This window comes from Molossus molossus, unplaced genomic scaffold, assembly GCF_014108415.1.
Source record: "Molossus molossus isolate mMolMol1 unplaced genomic scaffold, mMolMol1.p scaffold_m16_p_2, whole genome shotgun sequence".
Taxonomy (NCBI): Eukaryota; Metazoa; Chordata; class Mammalia; order Chiroptera; family Molossidae; genus Molossus; species Molossus molossus.
Window position 1 is genome coordinate 137,057,653 of NW_023425355.1, and position 21,585 is coordinate 137,079,237.

Below are 21,585 nucleotides of genomic sequence, written 5' to 3' on the forward strand. Positions count from 1 at the left end.
AATATTTAAAAATTAAGAGGATGGGGAAGGAAGCTAGCATGCAATGGCTCTTTACTATGTGCTGGGTATTACACCATAATCTCATTTAATCCTCACAACAGCCCTGTGCCTTAAGTATTATTATTATTCTGGTTTTATGGTTGAGAAAAATTGGTGCTTAGAGAGGTTAAGTAACTTGCTCAAGGCCATCCAGCTAACAAGTTTGAACTCAGGTCTGTCTTTTTCTAAGATTCATGTTCTTCCACCTCAGCACACTATCTTTTGGGTAGCTGTTCACAATCTTTTTCTGATATGACCTACATGACAGATAGTATTTACATGAATCACTCATTGTCATGACCATGGGAAATTCCCACCCTTATCTCTCCTACTTGCAAAGTCTATTTGAATACAAGTGAGAGTTACTTTATTAGTCAAATAACTCCAAATCCATTTTAATTTATACATTAAAATTTTGCAAATAAAGGTGCTTGGTTATTGTGGTAGATTTCAAAAATAGCCACAGTACTTTTGAGCTCTTCCCATCAAGAGTGTGACTTGATTTGGCCAATAGAATGTGGTAGAAGTGACATTGTGCCTGTTTTGAGCCTGGCCCTCACGCAGCCTCGCAGCTTCTACTTTTGCTGATCTTGGACCTACCCATGTTTACTGCCACTCTTGGAAGAAGGCTGGGCTAACCTTTTGGATGATGAGACACACATGTGGCCCAGGCCTGCTAACCCCCAGATATGTGAATGAAGCCACTCTAGATCATCCAGCCCCAGCTGAGTGACTACAGACACATAAGAAAGCCCTACAGAACTCAACTGAGCCAGCCCAGACCAGAAGAACCACCCACTAAATTTTAAGCCACTAAATATTGGGGTGATTCATTACTTAGAAAGGCTAACTGATCAAATTCTCTAAAATAAAGTTCTAGCCATATGTCAAAACAGACATTATTGTTTGATAATTGTTTTAAACACAGATATCATAAACTAAAGCCTTCCTAAAAAAAATAAATAAATAAATCCTTTTTGATGGCTCCAAATATTGTCATAGTTTATTGTCTTCTCATCTCAATTATGCCCCATGAGAGTATCAGTTCAGAGAGGCTTCCTATGGATAGCCTTCAGTCCTAGAAGACCATCTCCCTTCTTCCAATCCTGGGCTTGTCAGACTTACGTTGTGTCATGTGATTTAGAGAAAGGAATCACTAAAGTGAATGGTCCAGAGCCACCCTCAAGAGACAATCAGGGAATGGAAGGAAGAGAAGAAGAGGTGATGTGTTTAAAGACTACAAATGCCAACACATAATCCCAGAAACCCCTCAAGGAAATAGAGTAGTAATGCCATGGAACAAGAACTTCGATGTGCTAGTATGTGGTGTCAGTTTTATAATATTCAACAACAATGGTCATGGCTGTCTTCTTAAGAAGATAGAGCATCCAAGACACAGGTGGGAGGGCTCAATGAGATATCCACCCTGCCCTTCCCACACACTTGGGAAACTTACAGACAGACCCTGGGAAGGAAGAAAATAATAATTACAAACTAAATTAGGGCCAAGTGAACTATCTAAGAAAGGAAAAATAATTGTTACAACTAAATACCTCCAGCATTAGTTCTCAACCTTGGCTGCATGTTGCAATTTCAACATAGTGAAATCAACTCCTGCGCTTTTAGTCACATTAGTAACTTTATTTAATAGGAAAAAATGTTCCACCTTTAGAGTTCCCACCAGTTTTGACAAAAGCCATTTCTTTTGAAGAAAACTCTGGTGAGTAAACATAGTAGAGGATTCTTTGGTTATCTTAACATATGGATACTTGGGCTTCCCCCCCCCCCCACTTTTCTTATTTTCTTAGTAAATCTGGGAACCTTTGAACTTTGAGTAATTTGTTTTTTCTTTCTCTCACTGCCCTCTAGTTATACAAACACAAAAAAATAATTACGGAGACAGTATTTACATCTATATGTCTATGGCCTTTTCATTTGGTATTTACAGTGGTAAGTGAATGAATTAATTTTGTTCATTTTACTTCTTGGGGAAAAGTATATGTAATGAAATGGGTTCCCTCTTAGTTGACTCTGGCAAGGTTTTATAAGGAGAATATAAAGGAGAAGGAGAGAGAAAATATGTCCTGAGAAAATATGTTGGTCAGATCTTAAGCAACTTTTCTACATTTGTGGTTAAATACATACTAATTACATTACAAAAAAAGGGGATGTTTTACTGAGAAACTTTATGAGTTAAAGAAAAACCCTCTCTATACCAGTGTTTGCCCTTATTTCCAATTTAGGCTCTAAACTTGCTTCCTAACAGATTTCCCAGTCTAAGAATGTGGCCAGATCACTGTATTCAGGCTCTAGGCTGGGACCTCTATTATTGCTTTCCAGGTAGAATAAAAAATCAAACTTTCAGATCAGAGTTGACATAAAAATAGTATTATGTGCCAATTGGGAAGGAAGATGTTTTTCATTTAAGGATAGGTTTAAATTGAACAAAAGAAAGAGAAATGACTAGAATCAATGATCCCTATGAGGTACCGGAAGCTACACTAAAGAAGCCAGGTAGAGAAGTCTACCCTTCTTGTCAGAAGTCCTTTATCTACGTTTCACCACCTGGAGTATGACACGGAGAAGAATCACGACACGGTTTGGCCTGTTCTTGAAGTGTTTTGGTTTAGAGTAATTCATTTCTAAAAGAAGAAAGAGGAAGCAGTGGGAAGTTTGCAAAGAATAACTTCATAATACATTTTAAAAGTTACTTTGCATCTAGAGGAGATCCTTTACTAATAAATATTTCTTAATAAACTTGATTTTTTAATTGATTTTTTTAATGGAAAGACAACAGATGGCTCAGGGGTTCATTTGTCTGGAGAGGGAACAGTTCTAGGATCATACAAACGCCAATCTCTATGAAAGTAGCATTTGTAAGAATGAATTTTTCTGGCTTCCTGGGAAGGTTAAAGGTGGCCTGATGATGATGCTGGTAGAACCCTGAAAGACCCAAGGGAAGGACCAATCTGAGGTCCTCCTGCCCATTCCAGGGATTCTGGGATGTCACTCTGTGTCTGTGGCTTTAGTCTTCCTTCTCCCTACTTCAGACTGTGGGCAGTAACCCACATAAACTGAAGCTGCAGGGTGTGGGGATAAGATACAGTCTGTCTCCAGCCGCAGAGTATTTCAAAGTTCATTTGCAAGTTTTTCTTTTTAATTCAGGACACATTTTCCCATGGAAAGAAGTTACAAATGGTATTTAGAATTCCAGGTTTTCCCATTAAGGTTTACTTCCTCCACAATATTGCTGGGGAAATATGCATTTGCAATGCACACGAGTGGTAGTGAATAAATCTTAATATAACTCAAGAAGATGTTTTTAAAAATTAATTAATCTTAAATGCCAGTTCCTAGTGAAATGCAAGAAAAAGTAGAGAAAGAGTAGTGGGCTGATGGAGATGTTGGGGTCTATAACTGGAATAGTTGTCTCTGAGGATTAATGACACTGGTTCTTTATTACGCCAAAAATTACTGGAAATATTCACTCATTCCTCCAAAAACAGTAGTTTTGAGTATCTAAATTCCACCAGGCAATCTTATAGCAGAGATGAAAGACCTAGTCCCTACTCTGAAGGAGCACCTAGAATCACGGACTAGAAAGACACTGTACTTATACATGGTTTTCAGAGGGATTTATGCCTTCTCCCAAGATATACTGTGTTGTGCCTGAGGGTTCAGGAAGCCATGGGATAGATGTAGACCACCAGTTTTATTCACTAATTGTTTAGGAGAGATTATTTTATGTTAAATAATGTACAGAATAATGTTAATTTTATAGGAATTTTAAGATGACACATATGATTACAAAGACATCTTAAGATCTATGGAAGGCTGTTTTGGGCCATATTCAACTCTACCAATCTCTGTCTCCACCATTTGGTTCATATACCCTTAGGGGTACTAGTTCATCCTTTGCTCTTGGAAGTAGCATTAAAATATAGGCATGCGTAACCTATGGGCTATGGGAAGGGAGATGGCTAGAACATCCTTGGCAATTTCAGGAAAGGTTTCTCAAGGAAGGTGATGCTTAAGCCAAGGTTTCAAAACTGGCTAGCAGTTGGCCAAGCGAAACAGGTCATAAAAAAATTGTAGAAAGAGCCCTGGCTGGTGTAGCTCAGTTGATTGAGCGTTGTCCCATGCACCAAAAAGTCACCGGTTTGATTCTAGTCAGGGCACATACCCAGGTTGTGGGTTTAATCACTAGTTGGGATGTATGCAGGAGGCCAACAATTGATGTTTCTCTTACACATTTATGTTTTTCTCTCTCCCGACTCCTCTGTCTCTAAAAAAAATCAATAAAAACATATTTAAAGAGATTGTAGCCCTGGCCGGTTTGGCTCAGTGGTTGGAGCATCAGCCTGCGGTACAGAGAGACCCGGGTTCGGTTCCCGCTAAGGGCACGTACCTCGGTTGCAGTTTGTCCCCGGCCCTGGTTGGTCGTGCGGGTGGCAGCCACTCGATGTGTCCCTTCACATCGATGTCTCTCTCTCTCTCTCTCTCTCTCTCTCTCTCTCTCTCTCTCTCTCTCTCTCTCTCTTCCTCTCTCTCCCTCCCGCTCTAGCTGAACAAAAAATGGAAAAATGTCCTCGGGTGAGGATAAAAAAAAAAAAGAGATTGTAGAAAAAGAACAGTGTACATAGGTCTGGAGGTGTGTGTAAGAGAATGGTATGATGAGCAAATGTAAGCAATTTTGCATGACTGAAACACCTAGCTAGTGCAGGGAATTTCAGAGAACTTCAGAGATAACATTTCAAAGGACAAGGAAGATCGAGTCCAAGAGTTCACTGTTCTCACCAGCAGGTGGTGCTGTTGGCCCAGGGCAGCTTGGTGACTATCTAGAGCACAAGGCTTTGGGACATTCTGGAATGCAGATGGTGATTATGAGGATGGCCAAGTATAAAAGGGTGACACTTAAAAATTGGTTTTTGTGCCCTGGCCGGTTTGGCTCAGCGGTTAGAGCGTCGGCCTGCGGTACAGAGAGACCCGGGTTCGGTTCCCGCTAAGGGCACGTACCTCGGTTGCAGTTTGTCCCCGGCCCTGGTTGGTCGTGCGGGTGGCAGCCACTCGATGTGTCCCTTCACATCGATGTTTCTCTCTCTCTCTCTTCCTCTCTCTCCCTCCCGCTCTATCTGAACAAAAAATGGAAAAATGTCCTCGGTTGAGGATTAAAAAAAAAAAAAAAAAAAAAAAAAAAAAATTGGTTTTTGTGCCTGGCTGGTGTGACTCAGTGGATTGAGCGTCGTCCCATGGACTGAGAGGTTCCAGTTCCATTCCACGTCAGAGCACATGCCCAGGTTGTGGGCTTGATCCCCAGTAGGGGGTGTGCAGGAGGCAGCCAATGGATGTCTCTCTTTCTCACACATCGATGTTTCTCTCTCTCTTTCTCTTCCTCTCTCTCGGAAAAAAATTAATAAAAATATTTTTAAATGTTTTTTGTAACTCCAGGAAGACCTGTAATCACATCTGCTACTTGTTACTTTGCTCCAAAACTTTGAATGAGATGAAGTATAATTTCTGCAAGCACCTTCACCAGGATGTGAAGTTAAGAAATTACTGGTGGATCATTTGAGCCCATGGCCAGCAGCAGTTCACTGGTCATGCAGCAATCCCAGCTGCCGGGGTGCAAGTCCTTCCCAAGCCGTGACAGGGCTCATGTGCGGTGTCTGGTTCCTCGCCCACTTCACGAGGCTGAGAAGCAAGACACTTCAGGAAACACACATACAAGCTCATAAAGCTCACAAATTAGTTTACCATGAAAAACATCAGCTGGATCCAACCGACACAACCACTCAGCCTGGCTCTGTTTGGTGGCCAGGAGAGAAAGTCCAGCTCTGGGGCCAGAGAACTCACAGGTTCTACTCACTGCCCCTTTCTGAGCCTCAGTTTCCTTATTTGAAAAGCAAAAAAATAATAAAACCAGATTCACCAAACTTTTGGTGAGGTCAACCCACACACACACAAAAAAGGAAATTAGAAGACAAAATATCCTCTTTCTCACCACTGAAAAACACCACCTCTTCGTGTTGAACTGTCAACATATTCAAGCAAAGGTGTAGGAAATTCTGCATTGTAACCTGTCACAACCTCCAGCACTTGTTAATCCGTCACCTTTTATGATCCCAGAAGACATTTATAACCCTCTCCTAGGAAATGAATATTTGAACAATATATCATTGATAAACAATGCTGGGTAATAAATATATCAGTCACAGGCAGTCAAGTTAATTAGCAAAAAGTAGAATCATTATAAGAATTGAAAGAGAAAGTAAAAGGCCTTACCTACCCCCTTCTGTTTTGTCAAGCCATAGGACACTATGGTTCTGTCCCTTGTTTCTCAACTCACAGTGTTATATTTTGGTGGGGGCCATCTCTGTGGATTGGTTTTTGCTCCTTCAAATCAAAACTAAGTTTCCTTCTACTTTGGGTGATCTAAGCTGAGATTGTAGCATAGGCCACAGCACATCTTTTAAATATTTAACCTGTATGACAGACAACCTAAAAATGACGCCCCCATGTTTAGTTTGGGGTAATTATTTTTAAACTCTTGCAAGCAGAATAACCTGACGGTAAAAAGCCCAGGTTTGGGACTCAGACAACTGGATCCAAGTCCTGGCTCTGCAGCATCCGAGCTATAATCTTAGGCAAGTTATATAAATACTCTAAGCCTCGCCCTGGCCGGTTTGGCTCAGCGGTTAGAGTGTCAGCCTGTGGTCCAGAGAGACCCGGGTTCGGTTCCCGCTAAGGGCACGTATCTCGGTTGCAGTTTGTCCCCGGCCCTGGTTGGTCGTGCGGGTGGCAGCCACTCGATGTGTCCCTTCACATCGATGTTTCTCTCTCTCTCTCTTCCTCTCTCTCCCTCCCGCTCTATCAGAACAAAGGATGGAAAAAATGTCCTCGGGTGAGGATAAAAAAAAAAAATTTAAAAAAAAAAAAATAAATAAATACTCTAAGCCTCATTTTCCTCATCTATGGAACGAGCATAATAGTTGTGCAGTATCAACTATGACAGAGCAATCAGCATAGTCTTGCTGAGCACATAACAAGGGGTCAGTAAATGACTTTCAATGTTAACATCCTGGTTTTCCCCTAACCACGGGGCCCAAATCTCCTCAGCCCCCAATGTCAATGGACAAGCCCCTCTCAAACCCATTATATTGATTATGTATGATGCAAAAGTACTTAGCCTTCTGTCTTAACTCTCAAAATTTAGAAGAAATAAGTTTCATTGCTTCTTTCCAGAAACACCTTTTCTTTGTGACCTGAATGAAACCACTGGAGGAAAAACAGATTGGAAGAAAAAACATAGCCTGAGTGAATATTTTTTGAAGTTGCTAAAATAAGATGTTAAAAACAAAGATACAAGAGAAATGCTAACATCATAAACTATTGGTTTTATATTTACACCTACACTCAAATAGCCACCCACTACTAAAATTATAAATGATTGTATAAAATGTTATATTGGGAGGGTGTCAATGGGGGGAAAAAGAGAAACATCTGTAACAGAAATAAATTAATTAAAAAATAAAAATTAGCCCTGGCCAGTTTGGCTCAGCAGTTAGAGTGTCAGCCTGCAGACAAATGAGTCGCGGGTTCGATTCCAGTCAAGGGCATCAAGGATACGTACCTCGGTTGTGATTCATCCCCGGCCCTGGTTAGGGTCATGTGGGAGGCAGCCACTCGATGTGTCCCTTTCACGTCGATATTTCTCTCTGTCTCTCTCTGTTCCTCTCTCCCCCTCCCACTCTGTCTGAACAAAAGTGGAAAAATGTCCTCGGGTGAGGATAAATAAATAAATAAATAATTTAATTAAAAAATAAAGTAAAATGTTATATTGGGAAATGGAGTAAGGTTAAAAACATCTTTTGATACTTGGTTGAGTCTACTTTCCTATTTTTATTAATTTATTTTTGTTACAGATATTTCTCCTTTTTCCCTGAAGACACCTTTTATTTGCCAGAGGTGAACTGATATTAATTAAAGTATGTCAAAATATGAAAGATAAGTGTCAGTCTCAGAAAAGGTGGGTTAGAGATTAGAGGGAAAAGGGTTTTAATTACCTGTGGCTGATAGCACCATTTCCCTATGAGGGACCCTGAAGGTTTTGCTCACACACTCCCAAAACCAAGTTCTAATGATGATGACATTGTTGTTATTGTTGTTGATGATAATGATGATAAAACAGTAAATATTCAGCCTTATCAAATGCCAAGCACTGTACTATGCACTTTATTTTCATTACAATCTTCACAACAAGCCTATGAAATTTTGCAGAAGAAACAGCAGTTTAGAGAGGTATAACCCCAGAATGTTTCTCCTGGCTAACAAATGCCTACCAATCCATCAAAGTCTAGCTCAAACTTCACCCCTTCAGGAAGTTTCTTTCCTTTTCCCTCTTCACTTCCTCCACCCCCCATTCACTTTTTCCTTGATCATTTGAAGCCTGTTTTTGTTTTTTTTTGTTTTTGTTTTTGTTTTTTTTTGTAGACACACTTGGAGACATAGTTACACACCAGTTTTGGTTTGATTGCTCTTTTACTGAGGGCTGGCTGGGTCTCTAGATGTGGCTGCAATACCTGCAGGGGGAGTCCTCAGTTTTACCCCAAATATAGGGCACAATGTAGGGAGATTCTGTATTTACAGAATCTGATCCAGGCCTAGACATCTACTAAATTGTAATTAATTAGATTTTTACCTTTTACCAAGTTTCAGATTTCATAGTTATTTTCTGCTTGATACTTTGGGCCAAGGGCTAATAAATGTCACTGTCCCATAGAAACCTCCAGCCACAAGAACATTGTGGACAGGAAGAAAGTCATTTTTTATCAATCAACTGAAAAGTTTCCATTCTTATATGAATCAAGGGTATATCTTATCTCCCAGTTATTTCTTGTGAGTCCATCAGTGGCTGGGCCTGCCACCCTCCTATAAAAGGACAGTAGACAAAGAGAAGCAGAACGCAATCTGGTGGCAAAGAATATTTTTTTCCCAGCAGAAAATGGAGTGACTTTTAGCTTATCTGCTGTCACCTTGTTAATGTGATCATTGTTCTTCAAAATAAAATCTCCTCTTTTTACCTATGATGTCTGTGGTGTAAAAAAAAAAAAAAAAGTAAGTAAATGCCAAGGGGAGAGGGGGCATAAGGGGAAAAATAAAAGGCTGTTTAATCAAGAGACACTATACATCAACTTCTTTCCAAGGAAAAGCACCTGATACACAATTATCTTAATTTTCCCAGGCAGCCATTTTCCTTGCTTTCTAAGGTAGGTGTGGAAAGTACCAGAAACCTGTGGCCCCTGTCATCACTCCTAGCTTTCAGAGCAGGAACTACAGGTCTGTGTTAGTTGGGATGAGTAATTAATCGCTCGTTTAAGCCAAGGGCTCTGTGGTTGTTGATGTGTGCCCCTGGCCTGTTCTCAAGCACATTCCTATTTTCAAATTAATCATCCAGCTCCAACTTGCTGGTGAAGGTTTCCAGGGATAAAAACTTAGATGGAAGAGGGATCCTAGTTGTTAAAATGCCATCTATGGCAAGCATAACACACAAAAAAAGGCAATTAGTGAAGAGTGAGTTACTCCATCTTGAAGAATAATCAAAATTTCCTCTTTGCTCCATTGTAGGGTAGGGCAAGAAAGGAGTAAAGATAACATTCCCCGGGAGGTCTCAGTTCCTCAAAGTTGAGGAAACATTTGCATTTTTACCTTTATTGGAGTTTGACATTTGGCTTCTGAATGCTGAAGACTCACTCCTGTTTTTTCAGTTGTGGGAGGATATGGCTGAGATTAATTCCCTTCTCCCTATCCTTTCTGCCATTTCAGGAGTCAGTGATTGTTGCAACACTCAAGGTCAATGATGTATAGCAACATGCAAGGCCAGGATCCCTTAGGATAGTGGAGTTTTTCAGTATTCCTGATGACCCAACAAGAATCACCCAGGAGGGAGAGAGCCATGCTATCCAACAGAGTATTCAGAAGCATGGGTGGGCTTCAGAAAAGACTAGGAGATTTCTTCCTTGAACACAGACAAGTAACTTGCACCTAAATTTACATACAGAGGGTTTGTGCAGGATAGAGAATGTGGACAGCAGATTACAGTTGCTGATAACTTCCTGTAGTCTTACCCTTTCCTAATCATACCATTTCCTCTACTTCCCCATCCCCCAGACTCAGAGAAGGCAGGAATCAACCCAAAACAAATAGGCTTTAACTTTCTGCAAAATTTTGACTCTATAAAATGTTTCCCTTGGTTTTAGAGGCCCGATACTTTTTTTTTAGTTTTGAAGATCATCAGAGTGAGCTCATTCTATTGTATTCTAAAAAATAAACACAAACAAAAATATAACTAAAACTTGACACACCTTAACCTATTTACCCTAACAGAGTTGGTTCAAGAGTTACCTCCTCCACTGTCCTAAGTTGGCTAGCTGAACTACCCCATGAGGAAGAGTTGGTCCCTTCCCTTCCTGTGGATGGACCCCTAGGTATCTAGCTTTTTGGGTACTCATTAGTTAGTATCCTCCTGACTCGGAAGTCCTCAAGGGCAGAACTGTCTTAGTCATGTTTGATACGCAAAGCCCAGCACCAAGATGTGGCTCCAAAGAGTTTAGCTCCCCCAATGCTCACTTCCTTCAAGGCCCATGACAAGCAGTCAGGGCCCTACAGAATGGGAAGCAACTCAATTGGATAGCCAGGAAAGAGGCCAGGTCTAGGACAGAGCAGCTCAAATATTCTAATGAGGAACATTCCACGAGAGACAAAGACTAAGAAACTTCAGAGGAATTTCTCAATGGTGAGATTTTGTGTTGTGCTGAGTTTTTTTCTGGCTCATTTTGGCATGCTCAGTCCAGTGTAACATTTGGCTGCATGCCTTCCCCTAGGCACACTGTTGGTATTTTCATGTCCCATCTGCCAGTGCCTCTGGAGGACATTAGGATAAGTGGGTTGATCCAGAAAGGACTCCCACTGTCCTGGCCCTCTGCCTAAGACATGCAAAATGGAGAGCAGCTTCCCAGCCACAAAGCTTTTGCCTGTGCCAAAAGCATATTATTTTAAATATGGTTATTATTCCTAGCTACTATGGATTGAGCAGCTACTAGGTGTGCTATGCTAAGTCCTTTGCCTGCATTCTATCATTTCTTTCTAATTTAAAGAATACACAAGGCATACAAATGGCCAAGAGACATATGAAAAAATGCTCAACATCACTAATCATCAGAGAGATGCAACTATTAAAACAACTATGAGGTATCACCTTGCACCTGTCAGAATGGCTGCCATCAACAAATCATCAAACAACGAGTACTGGTGAGGGTGTGGAGAAAAGAGGACTCTAGTACACTGCTGGTAGGAATGCAGACTGGTATAGCTACTACGGAAAACACTATGGTGTTACCTCAAAAAATTAAAAATTTTACTGCCATTTGTTTTTGTTTGTTTGTTTTTTGTTTTGTTTTGTTTTTTTGTTTTTATCCTCACCCAAAGACATTTTTCCATTTTTTGTTCAGATAGAGTGGAAGGGAGAGAGAGAGAGAAACATCGACGTAAAAGGGACATATCGAATGGCTGCCACCCACACGACCAACCAGGGCCGGGGACAAACTGCAACCGAGGTACATGCCCTTAGCAGGAACCGAACCTGGGTCTCTCTGGACTGCAGGCCAATGCTCTAACCGCTGAGCCAAACTGGCCAAGGCTGAACTGCCATTTGACCCAGTGATCCCACTTCTAGGAATATACCCTAAACCTGAAATACCAATCAGAAAAAAATATATGTACTCCTATGTTCATAGCAGCACTATTTACAATTGCTAAGATCTAGAAACAGCCCAAGTATCCATCAGCAGATGAGTGGATAAAAAAGCAGTGGAACATATACACAATGGAGTACGCAGCTATAAGAAAGAAAGATCTCTTATCCTTTGAGACGACATGGAGGTACCTGGAGAGTATTATTCTAAGCAAAACAAGCCAATCAGAGAAAGACAAATATCACTTGATCTTACTTATTTGTGGAATCTAACAAAACAAGCTGATGAAAAAAATAGACCCAGAGACATAGAAGGAGGGTACAGACTGACAAACCTCAGAAGAGGGGGATGGGAGGAAGGAAGAGATAAATCACAGAACTTGTATGCATGTATGCATAACCATGGACATAGACAATAATGCTGGGGATGGGGGAGCGGGATCAGGAGGAGGGTGTCTAGGAGGGAAGAGGAGAAACATCTGTAACAAAAATAAATTAATAAAAATTAATTAATTTTAAAAAATAAATAAAATGACATGACACATGAAAAAAATGAATAACAAAATTAAAAAGACTTTAAAATGTGAAAAAAAAATAATACACAAGGCAGATATTAACATCTTCATTTTAGAAATGAGGAAGTTGAGATCCTGTAACTTTCCAAAGTCACGCAACTGATAAATGGTAGAGTGATGATTCAGACCCAGATCTGACAGATACCAAAGTCCATTTTCCCCACACCATGCTGCTTCCCTAAAATCTACCTAGAGGATGAAACTTGTAATAAGCCCACATAGTAAAACCAATATAAATTACCAAGGCTATACTCTGGGTTAAATTTATAGTTCTCAATTATCTTATTTATTTATTTATTTATTTATTTATTTATTTACTTACTTATTGAGAGAGAGGAAGGGAGGGGGGGAACATAGATGTGAGAAACATTGATTGACTGCCTCCTGCATGCCCCCTACGGGGAATCAAACCCGCTATCCAGGCATGTGCCGTGACTGGAAATAGAATCGATGACCTTTTGGTGCATGGGATGACTCTTAATCAACTGAGCCACACTATCCAGGGCCTCATATTTATTTTTTAAGCTAAGCATTCAATTTAAGAAATAGAAAACAGTTAAAATCTCAGATAAATTAATATAAAATCAGATAAATTAAAATGGAAGACACCAATAAAATGGACAAAACAGACTTTGCCATAAGATGATGGCAGCTTACACCTTGCTCCCTCTGAATGTGGAGTTCCCAGGAATGAACTAAGGAACCTGAACTAACATTCATACTGTTATGAATACTTTGCTTCTGGGAAATATAAATGTCCAGAGATCTGGGCATGACTTACAGCAGTAGCTGTTGGGCTCAATGGTACCTGACTATGGGTTGGCGTAAAGGTCTGGGCTTGTATACTCAGCTTAAGTGGTTCTCACAGCTACCCAAGCCACCAGGACAGCCTTGTAGATGCAATAGGAGCCCAAAGCTTGAGTACCACACTCCATTTTTCCTGAGGACCACACTATCCCTTTAATGTCTACTCAGCTATAGTCAATCAACATTAATATCTAACATTGTCAACACGTGGTTTTGCCTGCCTCCAGGTTGGGGAGATTTGGCAGAGGTTAAGAAGGAAGGAAAGCACAGAGTTTTATTTTCCCCTGAATTATTCCTATGCTTAAAAGGCAATCACATGAAACAATTGTTCCATGGTTTTAAATCTCATAAATAAAACTCCCTTTAAGACTCCAGTTTGAAAGATGCTGAAGATCAGAATAACTATGTTGTTTATGTAGTAAACACACACCCAAAACTATAACATTTTTATAATGAAACCTGGTGTAATAAAATTTGTGATGAGGCAAAAAGCAGTCATTTTCCCCTCAGCTTTTATTGTATTGAATGTAATATCTGCCAAGTCCTACTTGGAGGCATCTTTGATTAAGGGACTGGTCTCCCCACTTATATCCACCTCTGTCCTGTCCAGAGTTGGCAGGAGTACCATTACTTTGCTGACACTAATGCCAGAAGATGACCAAACTCATAAACTGCCAGCAGCTCTGAGAAGCTTGAGCCCTCTGCATATAACCCTGCAAGCTTCCATCCCTCCCTAGATTTCAAGCCACTCTCATACCTTGGATCTCCTACTCTGTGAGGTAAACTGGGTCAACCTATTCTACAGGCTTTCTTCCTATCTTTCTCCTTGACCTTAGACGGAAACTTCTAGAAGGTACCTGAAGAGACTTTATTTCTTTGGTACTCCCTCCCATTACTTAGTCCTTCAGGCCTGATGAACACTACCTGGCTGTTGGATACTCTCCCCTGACTGAATTCACTAAAACTTATGAAAATGTGTGCACTTACATCCTTAATTGTCTCACTTGGTTCCCTAAGTAAGTTGGGGGTTAGAGTGGGAGTGGAATTCTTACTTCTTACCTAAGTCAGTGATTTTCAACCCTGGCTACACATTGTAATTCACCTGGGAAGCTTTAAAAAAAAATGCACTGATGCCTCGGTCTATCCCTAGAGATTCTGAGTTAATTAGTCTGACATGTGGCCTGCACATCACAAAATGCTTATTCATCATATATATATATATGATATTAGGGATTTGGATTTGAAAAACTTCAACACCAAATTCAGAAACTGCAATGCCCTGAAGAAATTGACAGAAGTTCGCAGTACCCACCAGAGGATGCCTGGTACACAAGCATTTTTCCCTTCCCTCCTAAAGGATCTTAGGTAACAAAGCAGGCACAAACTTTCCCCATCTGAGATGGCAGCACAGAACAACACTTTCATGCAGCAGGGTTGCACACAACTGTATTGGGAGTGGTTAAGCCAACACGTAGCTCTTGGAGCATGGCCATGCCATGCATCTCCACAGAGACAGTGGAGGTAAACGTACAATAAGGTGGTTTAGCTCCAGCAAGGAAAGCAGAGACTTCAACACTCACGCTCCCCACTCCTGCATGCTCCTTATGCCTGGGGGTGGGGGGTGGAGTCCACAGAAGAAATATAAGAAAGGCACATTTAGGAGTCTGAGTTAAACTGGAAGGCATAACCCCAGTGCAGGATGAATATTGCAAATAGTTCAACACTTTTCAAACAGTGTTCAATTGTGTGGCCAATCTTCTATTATAAAGGAATATCATGAAGGAGGGTTTAGGGGACTAAAGAAGTCAAGACAGACCCCCAAATGGTTTGAGACCATTTATGGTAAAACAGAAACTAGATATTGGGAAACTTGAGTCTGGGGACTCCTAGTTCAGGGCCGTTTTGAGCCATAGAGAGAAAAAGTAATCTGTCTGTGTACTCTCAGGGTGAGGGTAGGATACTAAGAAATTCCAAGAAAACAGGAGGGGGTAGGGGTGGGGAGGGGATGGGAGAAGAAGAAAGAGACAAGCAGGCTGAGCACAGTGCAGTCCGGGGCAGGATGCAGGCCTAAGTCTACAGAGGCCTCTTCTCAGCAGCCTCGGGGAATCCTACCCTGGAACCCTAACTTGGACTACCCTCTGGGCCCTCTTGGAAGACATCCAAATGTCTGAGTGAAAAAGGAGGAGGGAGAAAGTCTTGTCTTCTCTGTATTAAGTAGTCCAACACTTCAGAAGGAGCAAAGTTGCAAACATGGCCAGCCAGTATAAAGAACTCAAAGTCCTCAAAGCTTAGTAGCTACTGACCCCAAATGTCAAGGTCAACCCTGAGGGTTAGGCATAGCCCCCCTTGTTCACGTCTCTTCCTGTGCAAGGGCTCACTTTCTTCAAAAAACATACTTCTCAGTACCCCCAGAATAGGAAGCAACTGAAGCTCAAGCCCCTCTCTATTAGGCATGATCTCCCCCAACTCCCCTCCCCCTGCCTTGCCAGGAAATGCTGCAAACCCCAAATACCTGCATTCTTGGGCATGCAGCAGGCGAGAGGCATGCTTGGATTCCAGCTCTGCTTCTTAAGGACAGGCCTTTTCTTTTATCCAAAGCCCTCTTGGAGTCCTAGAGAGCTGAAAGCTGATCTGCTTAAGTCAGCAAGCAGAGCAGGGGGGCGGGAGGGCCAGAGAGGGCAAACTTCCACGAGGATGGTGGCAGATTTTCACACAACATCTGTGCTGCCTCCGGAACTCCCCCCTGGAGGGGCAGATGGTCTCACCCAAGTGCTGGGCCAGAGGCTAATCCCTCTGGGGTTCACTTGAATGGCAAATCAGGACTCCAGGGCAGCCTGGGACACACCCTGTCTCCAGAGGAGGGGCTTAGTACTTTCCTCTTCCAGCCCTGGAGGAGTTTAGAATGCAGTGATACTTTCTTAGAGCCTTGCTGCTCCACGTGTACTAGGCCAGGGGTCAGTCATCACCTGGGAGCTTGTTAAAAATGCACACTCTCAGGTTCCACCAGCTTGAGAAGCACTGCCAAGTGCCATGTGACTATGGAAACCATTAGCACAATGTCAAGAGCAGGAAGCTGGACAAATACTAAAACCCAGGGAGCCACAGCAGTCCAGCCCCTATGCCAACTGTCCAGTAATGAGAAGGAATACATCCCATTCCATCACCCATGGCTGCCCCACATTGCCACCGATTATTCTCACCAGGCTGGGGCTGATTCACTTGGCTGTGAAATTTTAGGTCAGTGTAAGGGTGAACTGTTCAACAGGTCTGCAAATGGTTTGCACACACAGTGAAAGAATGGGGTGGGAGGATACAATTGGAGTTTTTCTTTGCAGGCTGAAGATCAATTTCTGATCCTTACCTCCCCCCAACACACATTACCACCTGTATCTACATGTTAGACTCTGGCAATGCCAATAACAACAGTAATAGTACATGGCAAAAATCCTTAAGCCCTTTCACAAACATCAACCACCCTGGAGCCTACTCAGATTGTCCTCTTGGCAAGAAAGGGATAATTTTGGGACTTCTACAGCTTTGCTCTAATAGCCTTTATGTCATCATGGCATATGCTTCACCTCCCACCTGAACCCAGCAACTGAATCCATGTGCAAAAGCTGGATAGGTAGAGAGAAGGAAAGAAGAGAAAGTAATGGAAAGTTGGAGAAGAGCTTTTGTTTTGTCATCCAGAAAGAACATTGAAATAACTAATAGTGAGTTAGATGGACTTGCTTTCTTCTGATAATCACCAGGTCTCTGCTGATGGCATCAGTTCCCTGCATTGGATGCTTCTGCTCCTTAATCATATGGAGCAAGAGCCAGAATAGCTGACTTCATTTCTGAAGAGGAACTGAATGGTGCTGAGGTTCTGGGATGTATTAAGACAGCCCAAATAATAATAATAAAAAAAGTCTGGCTAGAACCTCGGGGAAGTGACCCAGACAGAATCTTCAGCCTTCCAAGCATTTGTTAGTGGCATCAGTGGATGGTACGGCCATTGCCTAAAATACTGTAAATTGCAGTGCTCCTGCCTAACATTTCCCTTGCATTAGCAGAGAGTCAGGGCCCTGCATAATGTAAGAAATCAAAGGGCAGGAGAGAAGTTAGCGGGAAAGCTAGCCAGGGATGAAGACAGAGGAGAGAGAAAGCAAAGAGGGTGGCCCTGGGCTTTACTGGGATTTGTGTGGCCTCTTAAAAGCAATCATGGTGGGCTTTTGAGTAGAAAGCCAAGCAAAATCAGTATTTAAAAATCTTCTTCAGATCCCTAGTCTTGCCTCAAACAACAATCACTCATAAAAAGACTCTCATGAATGAAAGGAAATGATGCCATTGTTTTATTTTCTATGGGAAGTTGTAATAGTTTTTAAAAGGTTAATCTCCTTCTCAGTCCTATTTTTTTCCCTTCCAGTGACCCCAAGCTGAAAAGGAAAAATATTTGCACTTGGTGTTTAAAAACCACAGTGAATTAGCTTTTGTTGTTCATGGCAAAGCCACTATTTAGCTGCCTAGAATCAAACCAGATGTCAGGGAAGAAAGAAGTCCCTGCATCCTGTGAACTTGCCTTTCACCTTTGCAGAAGGGCCTGGGGGAAGGCTGGGATGAGAAGACAAAATGGAGGGAGTTTGGTGGTCTACAAACTTGACGTGGGGTTTTGATGCAACCGCTGGTTAGCTCTTTGTAGGGTGCTGTCTGTGGGACGAGAAAGCAACAGCTCTGGGACCCTGGATGCACAATGTCTCTTGACTTCCAGAGTTTCTTTTGTGGATATTAGGCCAGCAGTACTATTTTCAGGTGAGAGAAACTAAGGCAAGCAATGGAGAAGAATAGAAAAGGAAATTTTTTAAAGACAGAAATAAACAAAACAAAAAGAAATCAACAGAGCCTACTGGCACACTAAATCTATCAGAGAAGGCAAAAAGAAAAAAAGAAAGAAACCCTAAAGAAATTTTTTTTTTCCTGCAGCCTCTGGGAGAGTATGAGGGGTAGATTTTTATTCAGTTTTGTTTTTCTTTAGCACACCACCCACCACAACTCACAGCTTAAATTAGGCAAACACACACACACACACACACACACACACACACACACCAGAAGTTCCCACGGGCCTATTCTATTTGTCACTGTTTCCTAAACCTACAGCATGAGAAAGCAGGAAGTCCTCTCTACAGTGAGATGCTTTTTATCCACTCAACCAACATTTACTAAGCCCCTACTCTGATAAGATATTTGGGTGATACTAGAAGGCCTTGGGTAGTATACTTGCCCATTAGAATTTTACAGCCTATTGGGGAAGATAGACATGTTCATAGCAACAATAATAATAGTGACAGGTACTAGTTTTCACATTTTAAAGATGTGCCAGTGACTGTGTTTTCTACATAGAATCTTGTGTAATCTTTACAATAACCCTGTGTAGTAAGTTTTGTTATTCTCATTTTATAGATTATAAAACTGAGGCCAAGACAATTTGAGAAACTTGACTAAGATCACACAGCTATTAAGCTAGCAGGAGTTGGCCCTGGCCGGGTAGCTTAGTTGGTTAGAGTGTCTTCCTGATACGCCAAGGTTGTAGGTTTGATCTCTGGTCAGGGTACATACAAGACATACTAAAAGCAACCAATGAATGCATAAATAAGTCGAACAACAAATTAATGTTTCTCTCTCTCTCTTTCTCTCTCTCAAATCAATGAACCTAAAAACATTTTTTAAGCTAGCAGGAGTTTTGTTTTTATCACCGATAAAGCCCAAGTACCTAAAATAGTGTTTGGCACATAGTAAGTGCTTAATAAATAGGGTACAGGGAAGGGTTTTATGGAACATCGGTGGGGGTTAGTAGGTTAACACTTCTGAGCATGGAGACTTGGAACTATTAATTAAATTATAAGTTTGATGAAATATCCCTTTTTGGGAAGCTCCATAGCAACTCAGTGCCTCAAAAGAATCTCTTTTCCCAACCAGACAGACTTTTGCATTTCAGAAGACACACACACAAATGCAAAGATACAACCTGCTTAAAAAGTTCTGAGAGTCAGCACAGTATGCTAGACTTCAACAAATTTTCCAGGAACTGTGGATCCTTTTACTTAAATCTCTGCTTCTTGGTGTCTTTGACAGATTGTGTGGTTTGTTCCTGAATTTGATCAATGAATACTTTCTTTAAAAAATCTAAGGAAGGCCCTGGCCGGTTCGGCTCAGCGGTTAGAGCGTGGGCCTGCAGTCCAGAGAGACCCGGGTTCGGTTCCCACTAGGGGCGTGTACCTTGGTTGCAGTTTGTCCCTGGCCCTGGTTGGTCGTGCAGGTGGTGGCCACTCGATGTGTCCCTTTCACGTCGATGTTTCTCTCTCTCTCCCTCCCTCCCCCTCTACCTGAACAAAAAATGGAAAAGTGTCCTTGAGTGAGGATTAAAAAAAAAAATCTAAGGAAGGAAATAAAGACAATGAGCTAGAGTGAATGGTTCCCAGTGGCCAAAGGACTGGCTGCATTAAAATTACCAAGGATCTGCCTTGGCTGGGTGTCTTGGTTGGTTGGAGTGTTATCCTATATACCAAAAAGTTGCAGATTTGATTCTCCATCAGGGCACATACTTAGGTTGCAGTTTTGATCCCCAGTTGGGGCATGGGTGGGAGGCAACTGATTGATGTTTCTCTTTCACATTGATGTTTCTCTCTCTCTCTCCCTTTCTCTCTCAAATCAATCCAAAAATATCCTCAGGTGAGGATTAAAAAAAATTACCAAGGATCCACTTAGGAAAACTACAGTATCTCAGGTCCCACTCTAGACCCGCTGAATCAGAATTGCTGGATATAGGGCCTGAAAATTGTGTTTTTAAAGCTGTCCAGGTAATTCTGATATTTAGTCATTTTTGGGACGGTTCTCAAATGCCCTTCTCCCCAAATTCTCTCTTAGGTAGCATTTCTTAGAAGCAAAATCTAAAATGGGGATTCTTGTTCAAGTGATGTTTGTAGGGGGTGCTCTCAGTAGAAGGGGCACAAGGAAACCAGGGTGCAGCAGAGTAAGGAACTAAATAAGCATGTACCCTCAGCTGCAGATTTGGTTCATCCTGATCCCGTAGGGCGCTCTGGAGTACAAATTGTACCACAGAGCTGATCTCACCTGGAGATAAGAGGGCTGGCATTTAGAAGACAGCATTCTCTGGGGAAGGGACAGCCAACACTCACAGCAGCTGGAAGAGGGGTACACAAGCTGGTAAAGGAGATATAGGCAGGACACCAATAGCATCCACTACCAATTCCAACCTGCTAGGCTGTAGTGGAGCCGGCCTCAGTAGTTTTTAGCTTTGCTCTCCACACATTCTTAGTGTCTATACCCCCTTTGCTGACTCGGCCTGAGTTTACCTTTTACAGAAGGGTCTTGGAGAGGAGTTTAACCTGTAGGAAGGCTCTCAGAATCTTACACGGTCCTTTCAGTGACCAGGGCTACTGAGCTAGTGTACCAGACTAATAATGCATCTGCTGGGTTATCATTTGAAAGCTAAATTGTGCCAGGGGTTGGCCTAAAGTCAGAGTCCCAGAACCCTTCTCATGGGTTTCAGCCATATTCACTCATATGCTTCATAACAAGTGACTCAGGGAATCTGGCCGCCTGGCTGTCCGTACCCTCTTTTTCTCCCTTGACAAATCAAGATGCAGGCCACTGAACTTCCTTTGGCTCATTCTCAGTGACTCCTAAATAGGTCAAATCACTTTGGAGACTGGCCAAAAGCTAATTTTGTATTCACCACTGACCTGTTTTATTTCTCTGGCATTTCAGGAAAAAAGTTGAGTGAACGCCTTTTCTCCTTGTTAGTCTAAGTCCTTATCCCCAGAGTGAAATGTGCAACCCAGGCCACTGTGATTTATTCAGAGCTACTGCTACTTGTCAGTGGATTGCTACCCAAGCTTACTTGCTGTCCATATGCTGGATTCCTGTACATATGTGCACATGTATGGAAAATTAAAGGCCCAGCAGACCCCAGCTTGGGGTTGACTTGCCCCACAGCTGTTCCAGCCCCCACCAGGCTTAATGCCAGGGTCTGCTGAAGCAGACTTTACCACGTGGTAAAGAAATGTGGAGCATCAATGATAAAGTACACCCCAGTTCCCCATCTGTCAGTTGCTTTTCATCAGGAGATAAGACAAACACAGTTTATGTACCACTCTATCCCCCCATAGAGCCCGCACTGCTCAGTCTCTGCTCTCATGAAGGAAGTGCCACCATTTTGGTTTCTTATATTGGAGTAGAGACCCAGGGGAGGACACAGACAAGGGAGCAAGGAGTGAGGAGTGCTGGAAAAGGAGAAAAATAGGCTTTCCTTTTGTGGTTTACTCAAATCTAAGAGGAAGCTCAACACTTCCAATCAGTCAAAGTCTGGAGCAAGAAAAATAAAAGACCCAGGCCTGTTTCAACTGTCTCTCC

At 42.0% G+C, this 21,585-nt stretch overlaps 1 protein-coding gene across 4 annotated transcripts in view; it reads right to left on the reverse strand.

The window, feature by feature from the left end:
* NHS (NHS actin remodeling regulator) overlaps positions 1–21,585 on the reverse strand; it is a 358,867-nt gene that overhangs the window by 91,971 nt on the left and 245,311 nt on the right. Inside the window, exon 1 of one of the 4 annotated variants that reach the window (XM_036271755.1) lies at positions 15,683–15,990. The exons of 2 other annotated variants lie outside the window; for them this stretch is intronic. In XM_036271755.1, coding sequence (XP_036127648.1) covers positions 15,683–15,716 — 34 coding nt within the window. In that variant the 5' untranslated portion in view covers positions 15,717–15,990. Of the gene's footprint in view, positions 1–15,682; positions 15,991–21,585 lie in introns of those variants that run through there. One more of the 4 variants, XM_036271756.1, reaches the window with a different exon arrangement.